Below are 12,459 nucleotides of genomic sequence, written 5' to 3'. Positions count from 1 at the left end.
TGACTTGGGGGTGCGGAGGAGGATATTTTAACATACTTTATGTTTTGAAGATTTTATTTGCTTATTTATTGGAGAGAGAGAGAGTGAGTGCGGGGTGGGGGAAGTTAGAGAAAGAGAGAGAGAATCGTAAGCAGACTCTGCACTGAGCGTGGAGTCTGATTGAGGACTCACTCTCACAACTCGAGATCAGGACCTGAGCCGAAACCAAGATCCAGACGTTTAACTGACTGAGCTCCCTAACCGTGCCCCTGGATGTATTTCAGGGGATAATGAGTACAATGAAGTGAGTTTCAAAAACTCGTCCTCCACACAGGGACACAGTCAGGACCTTGTTGGAACGACCCCGCAGGGACGGTTAATCTCAGCACTATCCTGGGGGCAGGCACTAACCCGTGACCCTCTGCAGTGCTCCTTACGCAGATTCACTCTTCCTGGGCGATTGTCGATACGGTCACCTTGCTCAGATCCCACGGTCTTCTGCAAAGTGCTTTGTGCAGTCGTGTGCATTTGAAGGTCTACGAGTAGAAGAAGCCGGAAATGTGGGGTCCGAGCCATCTGGAAGTCAAAGCTGTCTGTGGTGATTTAGCTGTTCCTCACCTGTGTCTTTTCTCTATGTAGTGCTTTGGGCTCCTGGGGCCCAATGGGGCCGGGAAGAGCACCACATTCAAGATGCTGAACGGGGACGCCCCTCCGACCTCAGGACATGCTGTCGCCAGGACTGCCACAGGGTAAATCCAAGACAGTTGCTCTTGCTGCCTAGGGACAGCCCTCATCCCCTCAGTCCTGTGCCAGGAGTCTGAGACACACTTCTCTCAAGATTTACCCTCCGGTTAGCTGCCAGGAGCCTCTCCTCAGATAGGGAGGAACTTCCGGGGCCAATGAGATAAGTTGCCCACATCTGGCCACAGGGTCAAGGACATGTCTGCAGAAAGCAGGCAGGGCTGACCTCTTTGGTGACCCCCCCCGTGGGCTTGAGGTGTCTGGCTGCTGATGTGGGTGAGTGGGAAATGGCCAGAGGGTGGCCATTCTTGTTTCACCAACAGATCCAGCTTCAGACACCCCTACCTATGGGACATTGGCCCCAGGGAGTGGCATTGATTCTCTCGTTGGCCACCCAGACCCCTCTTTCAGGTGGTTGACAGCCTTGGGTCAGAGTGAGTATCCACATGAGAATCGAGATGGTGGCATCTGGGGGAGCAGGGAAGACATGTATTTTCCCTGCTGCAAAGACCATGCAAGATGCTGGGTGTTGCGCACGCCACAGGCTGCCCGAGGCCACTGGGTCCCATGGGGGCTCTATGGGCAACCCCCCAGAGAGAGTTTTACCTCCAAGCATCCTCTGATTCCTTCTTAACTGCATTGTGACTTGGGGACTGTCCCCAGGGGTGGGCGCCATCAGAGGCGAGATCGTCCAGTCAGATAAAAGGCCCACTTCTCTATCTCTGCCTGGTCTGGACCGTTAGAAGTTCTCGTCTCTCTTAAGAAGGAGATTCCTGGTTCTAAGCCTCTCTGGAGGCAGGATGGGCTGCTTGATTCTTGCTCTGAATTTGCCCGAGGAGCCAACTTGTCCTGATCACACTAATTAAAATGTCCACTTGCAAGCTTAGGGCTCTTTCCGGACGAGCCCTTCACATGCTGTCACATGTGTCCCAATACAAACGTTTCCATGGCCCCATCTCTGCACACTTTTTCCCTTCCATACCAATTACAAGGCCCCTGGCATATATCTTTTTTTTCTACTGCAGCAAATTGATTGCTAATTGACAATGATTATAATAGATTTCACACGTCTGTTGCTCAACTTATATAAGGAAAACCACGTCCTCCGATGGTCCTTCTATAAGCAGCTCCCGTCTGAGTACCCTGGTTGATTTCACAGTCTGTCTGCTGGGGTCGCAGAGTCTCTCCTAAGCACGCTTGGAAATCATGCACCTGAGATTTGTATATATGGGTTTAAATAGAATAATTGAAAAAAAAGTTGTTCAAAAATATGAAAATCACCCATGAATTGGCTAATTCTTTGCATCAACAAATACTTCTTGTCCTTCTATGATGTGCCTGGCACTGGGAGGTTTTCTTGGACTCCTAAGGCACAGTGTTAACATTTACACGTCTCCTGCTAGTGTAATTTAGACATGCATTCATCTCTATGTGTATGTATCTATTTTTGGAAAGAGTTTATTTATTTGAGAGAGAGAGAGTGGAAGCAGGGGGAGCAGCAGAGAGAGAAGAAGACTCCCCACTGAGCAAGGAGCCCGACCAGGAACTCGATCCCAGAACCCAGGGCTCATGACGTGAGCCAAAGGCTGATGCTTAACTGACTGAGCCACCCAGGTGCCCCTATATCTAATTTTATCTATTATCCCTACGTGAAGTATGGGTGGTTAAATGTATTTATGTGGAGAGATTCACATGTTAAAATCAGACAAGCATATAAAGATCATTTACTTGGTATTCCTCCTTTATATTATTCCATAAGCATCTCCCAATCCCCTTCAATAATAGTTCTTGTTTTTCTTTTTTACAAATCGGGCAGGCATGAAATCTCATTGTTCAATTGGTTTGCACTTCCTTGATTATTCATGAACTCGAGTGTTTTCCCACAGTTATTTGTTTGGTAGGTTTCTTTCCTGCCAATTGCCTGTCATGCCCTTTGCCCTTTTCTCTATAAGGTTGTCTGTCTTTTTGTTCTGCTTTAATGTAAGAGTTTTCATACCTGTAACCAGAAACGAATCTTTTTTTAATTTTAATTTTTATTATTTTTAAAATTTTTATTTTTAAAATTTCATTTACATCCAAGTCAGTTAACATGCAGTGTAATATTGGTTTCAGGAGTAGAATTTAGGGATCATCACTTACATGCAACACCCAGTGCTCATCCCAACAGGTGCCCTCCTTAATACCCATCCCCAGTGACCCCCTCCCTCCAGCAACCCTCAGTTTGTTCTCCGTGCTTAAGAGTGTCTTATGGGTTGCCTCCCTCTGTTTTCATCTTAGTTTAGTTCTCCTCTCCTTCCCCTATGTTCACATGTTTTGTCTCTTAACTTCCCCATATGAGTGAAATGATTTTTGATTTTCTCTGACTTATTCCACTTCATATATTACCTTCTAGTTCTATCCTTGTCATTGGAAGTGGCAAGATTTCATTTTTTCTGATGGCTGAGCCACATTTCACTGTGTGTGTGTGTGTGCATGTGTGTGTACATCACACATCTACACTGTGTGCACATACACACACCCCATCTTTATCCATTCACCACTTGATAGACATAGTTTGGCTGTTGTGGACATTGCTGCTGTAAACATTAAGGTACATGTGCCCCTTCAGATCAGTATTTCTGTATCCTTTGGGTAAATACCTCATAGTGCAATTGCTGGATGGTAGGGTATCTCTGTAGCTGTTTAAGGAACATCCTAACTGTTTTCCAGAGTGGCTGCACCAACTGGCATCCCTACCAACTGGAAACTAATCTTTTGCATGTTTTATGTGTTTTAAGAATTATCTTTCTTTGGTACCTTGAATTTTAACTTTGTTTTATAAGTTTGTATGTGTTGATGTTTGCAGTTTTGACGAAGCCAATTTAGTGTTTTTTTTTTTCCTTTGTATTTCTTATTCTTAGAATCTTAACAAATTCTTCTCTTTCTGAGGTCAAAAACTTTAAAATTGTCTTTAATTAATAGTTAGAGTCACCATGTGGTAGAAATAGAATTTGATGTTTTTTAAAATATGTGTTTATTTATTTTGTTATTTTTAGAGACAGAGTGGGGGGGCGGGGAGGAGTAGAGGGAGAGAGAGAATCTCAAGCAGACTCCATGCTCACCTCAGCACTGAGCCCCGCGTGGGGCTCTATCCCACAACCCTGAGATCAGGGCCTGAGCCGAAATCAAGAGTCTGAAGCTCTGCTGATGGAAACACCCAGGCACCCCTTGATATTTTTTCTGTTCTGAGTTCTAGTTTGCTTAATGCCACTTCCTCACCAAGGTGTCTTTGTGTCCATCAAAAGGCACTTCTGTAATAGTGAGTCCTCGGACAGGCTGGGCTCTCAGCTCTGGTTTCTCCTGCTTCGCATTTCCTCCCAGGCGGCTACATTGCCTGCCTGTCCTCCGGGTTCTTAATTTTCAGTATTGTTTGAACTCTTGTGCACCTTTATGATGTATTACTTTTAGGATCCTTTTACCACTCTCTATAAAAATGTCACAATATTTACATCTTTCTTGGGATTGCATCACATTTTTATACTATAATTTGAGGAAATTGAGGTCTTGATGAAATTCTGTTTGCCTTTTCCATGACTGTGGTATATATAGACATTTAGGTCATTGAAAAAATAGCATTCATTTATTTTTAAAAGATTTTATGTATTTATTTATTAGAATTTATTTGGGTGGGCCATGAGTGGGGAGGGGCAGAGGAGGAGGGAGAAGCAGGCTTCCTACTGAGCAGGGAGCCTGATGCGGGGCTCGATCCCAGGACCCTGAGATCATGACCTGAGCCGAAGGCAGACACTTCACCGACTGAGACACCCAGGTGTCCCTAAAAAATATCACTTAGTCACATTTTGGACTTTTCCTTATACATTCCTTGCATATTTTTTTTAGATTTATTCATCCAGATGAATCTGTCTCCATCAAGAAACATTTAATCTCGTTTGTTTGTTTTCATTTTTTCTTCAATTTTCTCATGGCTTGGGACTCGGCCACACTCACAGGGAGTGTGTTTGTGTGTTTGCCGTTTGCTCTCTCTTTTCCTGTGTGACACCTTCTGTCAGCTGGGTGGTTCCTTCTTGTGATTCTCTGACTCTCCCGTGCAGAACCAGGTCTTGTGTTGAAGACTTTAGGGTTCCTGCTTGCAGCCATAGGGAAACCATCCCATTTCCAGTCACGGCACGGCTTTGCCTGGTGCTGACCTGCTGAGAGGCCTGGAGGATGAGCAGCCTTCTTGTACCCCGAGTTCCCAGCCCGCTTCTCTCAGCCTCTTTCAGGAGGAGTGAGGCTGTGCTGTAGACCCAGTTACCACACTGGACCTGATTCTGGTCCCTTGTCATCACACAGAGGTGTGTTCAGTCCCCGTTACGTCCCCCTTACGAGTGTGTTCAGTCTTGCAGGGGCCAGACCTCCAGATGCTTTATGTAACTTGGAGCCAAAACCCAGCAGGCAGTGGCTTGAGATCCTGGTCTCCCTTCCTCCTTGTTTCTGATGCCCGGAGATGTTCGAGATGTTTTTCTTTTCTAGACACTAATTACATAACAAGAATGAAGCAAATAAAATCTAGTCATCATTTTTTGCGTGTACAGAAAGACTTGCAAAGCATTGTGCCCGCAATTTCCACTGAGATTTTAATTGATTTTATGTTGCATTTATAGATTAATTTGGAAAGCACTGAGATTTTTATTCTGTGCAAACCTTTTTATTCTTCCTCAAACCTTGCACTATCCAAGAGCTCTCAAAGTACTATGAAATGGTAGTGTATCTATTGTTCACTCCAGTAGTAGTAGTTCTGTTTTGTTAAATGTGGTGGTTTGAAACCCATGTGCATAGTATGTGTCTTGTTAGTGTTATTCTGCAATTTTATTTAAAGTTCTTCAAGGCAAACATTAAATTTATCATTTTAACACTCATACAGATGAACCCGTTGTAGTTCTTTTTCTTTTGACATATTTATGTCATTAAGGAAAGATTTTTGATTACTGAGCTCTTCCTACCTTTCTGCAGTAAACTGAATTTTATCACAGATGTACATCTCCTTTTGTTTACTTAAACAAAAGTAGTTTGTTGTTGAAAACTTTCATTTTCTAACCCTCCTGTTAAATTATTCTGATTTTTAATCTTTGTTGTAATTTTGACTATACTGTGTGAAAGACCCATTTACTTAATTTAATAATTTTAACTCTTTCAGTGCCCCTGGGTGGCTCAGTCAGTTAAGCATCTGCCTTGGGCTCAGGTCATGATCTCAGAGTCCTGGGATCGAGTCCCGCATCAGGCTCCCTGCTCAGCGGGGAGTCAGCTTGGGACCCTTTCTCCTTTTTCCCTCAGCCCCCTGCCCTTCCACTCTCTCTCTCTTTCTCAAGCTCTCTCAAATAAATAAATAAATAAATAAAAATTGTGTGGGACATAATAAAAAATAAATATATACAATAATTTTAGACTTGCCAAAAAATAATATTTTTTAAGTACTTTTAATTTCTAACTGATTCTAACTTCTTGATTTGAGTGGTTTTTAAAGTCTTCTTCCCCTAAATAAATGATCAAATCATTAAGTGTACAAACATACTTCTTTGTACAGCTCTATCTTGATCCTGAAAATGTAAAAAGTATTATTACTGTCACTGTCTTTTAAATGACATATATAATTCTGCGTTAATCTTTTAGAAAGTTTGATGGAAGAGCATTTCTGAGATTCAAAAACTTGTGTTTCTTGGTTTAATATTTTAAAAAATTTCATTTCAAGAACCTTTCCATATATACACACATGCGCACAGAGTAAGTTATAAATAGAAAAATAGTTATAAATAGAAATGTTACAAATAGAAGTTATTTATAATTTATAAAAGATATATAAATAAGTCATAAATAGAAAGGAAGATCTCAGTGAATTTTTACAAAGCAGATATACTTTTATAGTCTGTATGTAGCGCAGAAAGAGAACAAGACCAATACCCTTTAAACCCTTCAGATCCTAGACTAACACCTAACCTGATATTTTTTTTGAGAGGGAGGGAAAGTGGGGGAGGTGTAGAAGGAGAGAGAGAGCCCCAAGCAGACTCCCCTCTGAGTGCAGAGCCCGATGTGGGGTTCGATCTTACAGCCCTGAAATCGTGACTTGAGCCGAAACCAAGAGTCAGATGCTCAATTGACTAAGCCGCCCAGATGTCCCTGTCTGTGTTGGCTCTTTACTGTTGTAATTGCTGTGTCGGTGGGCAAAGATACAATTATGCTTTGATTGGTCTGCGTTAGTTGATAAAACGTCAATATTTCGAACTATCCTGTTCAACAGCAGACAGCAGAACCAATGGGCTGGGGAGTGTTTGAGTTACATGTGATCCTGTTGCAGACTCTGGAAGGGAATTGCGTCTATAGAAAGGAAGCTGTCTCAGGTTACTATGCTGTTGATTTTCCCTGCAACTGTAGAAGGAAGAGGTGTGTTTTTGTTTCTTCGGTGCGTGTGTTGTGTGTGTGTGTGCATGGTGTGTTTCCGTAACGTCTCTATGAGTACAGATGGACAAAAGAATCTGAATTTCCAAAGCCAAAAAAAAAATATATGGTCTATTTTCCTCATCCCTGGAAGCCTGACTCCTGTTCATAATCGCATCCCATCATTTGTAAACTAATTGGAAAATGAAATTCAAATAGCTGTTCTTGAAAAAAAGAATACATTTACATCTCCTTCATGGCCTGCAAGTCCCTTATTATGCTACATATCTGCGTAATTAGTTTAATTATAACTAAATCACACTTGCATTAATTATATTTTTAACCTTGATTATTTGTAATGTTAATTGCACGTTGGTATTCAAGGAATTAAATGGGTAATTAGAACACAATGGAATCTTTAACTACATAGAGAGCCACTATGTATCTTCCTGCCCATGAAGCTCATAACTTACTGACAGCTAATTGGAATACATCGGCACCGTCGTACATCATTTTGAGGTCCCCTTTGTGTCTTTTCTGAGGTTCTATTATCAGGAACAGAGCTGTTTTCTTTTTGTTTAATTTATTAATGTCTATGAATGCATGTCCTCCAATTGGAGAATAGGTCTAGAATTTCATAACTGACCATTATAATTTGGTTTAAATTATCTGTAGCTCCTGGTCCAAGGCCAGTGGTCACAGATGGAAAGACCGCAGGCCAACGATCGCATATGCATGTTGGAACTGGACGGCACTTGGTCAGAATGGGCTTCCTAGTTTGTCACAGTCCCCGGCCCTCCCCATTGCCTAGTTTGTGACACCATTGGATGTGTAGGTAGATTGTTTGTGGCCTCTCTAGACAGAATAAATGCTAATCACAGTAATTACAAAGTACTGTGACTCTAGTGTTCACCAAGCATCCCACTACATGAGGGGCTTGGCGTTTGTGATCTCATCTGATGGTTGTGACAGCCTGGGGAGGGGGACCTCATCCTGACCAAACTACCCCCAGGTGCAGAAGTCAGGACTTCTGGAAAGGGGCAGAGGATGTGAATCCAAGTTTTCAACGTAGAAGTTGCCAGATCGCTTGCTATTGGAATTCAGGTCACTGATTGTCACTAGAGTAGCCAGAGGACTCAGGCACTGCCTCAGAGCCAACCAATGCCGGCCTGTCCCTTTCTGGAAGCAGATCAGACTCTGGAATTTTCCAGAGGGATAAGTTGCGTAGCCTCACAATAGGGCAGTCACTCCTCAGTCCTGGCTGGCTGCGAGGGACGGACAGTCTGCGTGAGGCTCGGGTGTGGTTCTGTTAGCTCTTGGATCAGCCAGCCCTTCGCACTCCGTGTGTCACATGAGTTCATCAATGTCGAGTTGCTAGCAGCCTTGTGTCTGTCAGTCTGTGCCAGCTTTGTGCTGGTCCTGCTGACTGAGGATTACCCACAGGTAGCTATCTACAGGGTGACAGAAATCTGAGCAAACTCCAAACCCTGTTAGCTTGTTTCCTTTCAGTTCACCTCTCTTATCTGCTCTTGATCTGTTTTTTTTTTTTTTTTTAAGATTTTATTTGTTTATTTGACAGACAGAGATCACAGTAGACGGAGAGGTAGGCAGAGAGAGAGAGAGGGAAGCAGGCTCCCTGCTGAACAGAAAGCCCGATGCGGGACTCGATCCCAGGACCCTGAGATCATGACCTGAGCCGAAGGCAGTGGCTTAACCCACTGAGCCACCCTGGCGCCCTTGATCTGTTTTTTTAAAAGATTTTTCTATTTATCTTAGAGAGCATGAGCAGGGGGCCGGGCAGAGGAAGAGGGAGACAAGCCGACTCCCCAGGACCCTGGGGTGAGCTGAAACCAAGAGTCGGATACTCAATGGAATGAGCCCACCCGGGTGCCCCTGCCTGTTCTTGATCCTGCTTCTTACTTCCCGTAATCGGTAAGACTTTCACTCTGATCAGCAACATGATTGTGTATATATAACACACACACACATATATATGATATATACACACACATATATATATATACATGTATATATATACATGTATATATATATACACACACACACACATATATATATATACGTGTATGTATAAAGTATTTCTTTCAAAAAGAGCTTTTATATGGCAAAATTTTAGCTTTCTCAGACATATATACACTCACATTATAGTATTTCTCTGAATTTGTATTGGCCATATATGTGTATGTGTATATATATATATGTGTATGCATGTGTATTGTTATATATTATATTACATTTATACATACACATATAGTACATATGTACATATATAAAATTATATGTAATCTTTTTGGTGAAACACCATCACTTTAATTTGCACTTTAGAAAGCAAACAAGCTGCCCACAAGGAATGGTCAGAGATCTCGAAGTATAGCTCCTCGATTTTCCAGGCCACTGTAGGGAACTTTTAACTTCCCTTTCAGAAACTTCACAACTTCATGTATTTCAAGATGCTTCTAACTTAGTAATGATGTTACTAAATTTCCCTGAGGCCATTACGTAATAGTTCTCATAGAAAACCACGATGCTTCTCAAGCAGAACTATTAAGAAGATACTCATACCTGGACATTTTATAGGACAACTGCAGAATCCAAACATACAGATAAGATCTTAAGGAAAGAAGAGAGAAAAAGACCATAAAGAAGTAAAATTAGGCTTGTGTTTGTTCAAAGCAGCAGTCACTCACCATGTGTGCCTTCGAAGCTTCATAATTTTTTTTTAAGTTTATCTGAGGGGGAGGAGCAGGGGGAGAGGGGATTCCAAGCGGACTCCGTGCTGAGCCTGGAACCCGACACGGGGCTCGATCCCAGGACCCTGAGATCCTGACTTGAGCTGTAATCAAGAGTCAGATGCTGAATTGACTGAGCCCCCCGGGTGCCTTCAAGCTTCCACTTAAATACATTCACTTATAAATCCAAGTCAGTGGCGCGAGCAGGGCAGTATATGAGTTTAACAGTGTCTGTTTCAGTCAGATACAGAACATTTCCACGGTTACAGGAGGTTCCCTTGAGCTTGTGCTGAGTTAAACCAAAGACCACCTTCTCAGCAGCAAGAATATAAACAGAAAGGACAGAACGGCAGCGTGCAGGAAGGAGCTGGAAGAAAGCCTCAGCAGGTGGTCAGTAGCTGTACACCTGAGTAAGGATTATGGATAATTTTTATTTCTTCCTTGTTTGCTCCTTTCCTTTCCATATCTTGTATTATGATCATGTGTTAAATTGTCAGGCAATCAAATACTAAATACTAGAAAAACTCTTTTAAGGCATAGGCATTCTCGGGGTCCCTGCGTGGTTCAGTTGGTTGATTGTCTGACTTCGTCTCAGGTCAGCATCTCAGGGTTCTGCATTGGGGTCCCTGCTCAGCGGGGAGTCTGCTTCTCCCTCTCACTCTGCTGCTCCCCCTGCTTGTGCTCACTCTTTCTCTCTCTCTCAAAGAAATCAAATTTTTAAAAAGACAGGCATTCTTGTCACACGTCAGACCAACATTTTTGGAGTCTGTTACATTTTAATGCATCCAGTTGGGACAGACCTTTCTTCTCTGTCCTCCCCCGTTGGCTTCCTTCTGTCTTGATTGATCACTATCAGAGAATTCTTGGGAGCAATAACCATTAGGCACTAATATAACCATCACATTGCCAGGTGTTCTGGGTATCACACTTAGGAACTTGTACACACATTACTGTGCTTCATTTAAACCACTGTAATACCAATATTACAAAAAAGGCATAGCACTCATTGTTGCTTATAAAAGCCAGATTTTTCTTTAGACTAACATGAGTCCCAGATCAGGGTAATTTAAACCTCACCAACTAGGAATTACTTGAAAATTTGTTTCTCTCCCATCTTAAATTAAATGGTGATTTACAATACCAATGTCAGCTTAGAAAAACAATGAAGGGAAAACATCTATAATCTTACATGAAGTGATTTTTATTCTTGAAGTCCCAGTTTTGAAAAAAATAAGTTCTATCATCTATCCATACCTATCATCTATCATGTGCGTATGCATTATATATATATTTATCAATAAGTTATATGTACCCATCTATCATGTATGTATTATGCATGTGTGTATCTATCATGTCTCTCATGTATCTATCATGTCTCCATCATCTCTGACTTACCTGTCCTGCACACAGACATACACACACACACATAAAGACACATTGTTGCTATAATCGTATTAACTGTTCACTCGTTTCATCCGGCTTTCCAGTTTTCACATCCTATCACGGGAGTTTATCATTCGTGTTCCGCACTTTCCATACTGATGCCCTCCTCCTGTTTCACTGGATTTCTACATCTGCACGTACTGAGCCATTTCTGTATCATACAATTATATTCTTTTTTTTTAACTCTAATCTCATTTTTTAAAAAAAGATTTATTTATTTATTTGAGAGAGAGAGAGAGAGAGAGAGAAACACAGGGAGGAGGGGTAGAGGGAAAGAGAGAATCTTAATCAGGCTCCATGCCCAGCTCAGAGCCCAATGCAGGGCTTGATCTCATGACCCTGAGATCATGACCTGAGCTGAAACAGAGTCAGACACTTAACTGACTGAGCCACCCAGGCACCTCAACACAATTGTATTCTTGAATTTTCCTTTCTTGGAGCAAAGTGTCTCTTGGATCCAACCTTCCTATTCTGTAAGAGACAGTGGTGTCTGTTGTGTGGAGAGCCTAGACATGGCGGGGGGCACAGACCAGCCATCAACACTGATGTCACTGGGGCAGGCCAGATTGTCACTGTTCACTGATGGTTTCCAGGAGATACGTGGTGCCTTCTGCCTCAGGCTTCCCAGGGGAAGGGGATACCCTGAGTTCAGAGTGTAGAAGCTTGGTTCTGTGCACATTACCTGCCCACATTTACTGCACATCTGCTAACATATTACCTTAGATGGGGTCTACGCTATTCGGGGTGTCATTCTGACCCATGACCAACAGAGCTGTTGCACCACTAGAGCTGAGAGTTTCATTCATTCATTTGTTCATTCATTCAATCATTCATTCATTTGTTTTTGAGAGAGAGAGAGTTTGAGGATGGAGGGAGGGGCATAGGGAGAAGAGAGAGAGAATCCTAAGCAGGCTCCATGATCGGCTCAGCAGAGAGCCCCATGCAGGGCTCAGTCCTATGGCCCTGGGATCATGACCTGAGCTGAAACCAAGAGTCGGACGCTTAACTGACTGAGCCACCCAGGCCCCTGTCCCCCTATCATTTCCTTTGTTCATGGAAAATTCCTTCAGTATGTGGAGAACTGCTGACCTCTCACATGTAGTGTGGGGCGTAATTTATTATTCCCGCACTGGGGCTG

The 12,459-nt window shown here is 42.6% G+C and overlaps 1 protein-coding gene across 1 annotated transcript in view; it reads left to right on the top strand.

Moving 5' to 3' along the window:
* ABCA13 (ATP binding cassette subfamily A member 13) overlaps nt 1-12,459 on the top strand; it is a 320,465-nt gene that overhangs the window by 257,793 nt on the left and 50,213 nt on the right. The window contains exon 56 of the mRNA XM_045089507.1: nt 619-728. Within this exon, the coding sequence (XP_044945442.1) occupies nt 619-728 (110 nt within the window). The remainder of the gene's footprint in view (nt 1-618; nt 729-12,459) is intronic.

This window comes from Mustela putorius, unplaced genomic scaffold (genome assembly GCF_011764305.1).
Source record: "Mustela putorius furo isolate JIRA1106 unplaced genomic scaffold, ASM1176430v1.1 tig00003845_pilon_pilon_pilon, whole genome shotgun sequence".
NCBI lineage: Eukaryota > Metazoa > Chordata > Mammalia > Carnivora > Mustelidae > Mustela > Mustela putorius.
This window is presented reverse-complemented; position numbering and strand designations above follow the sequence as displayed.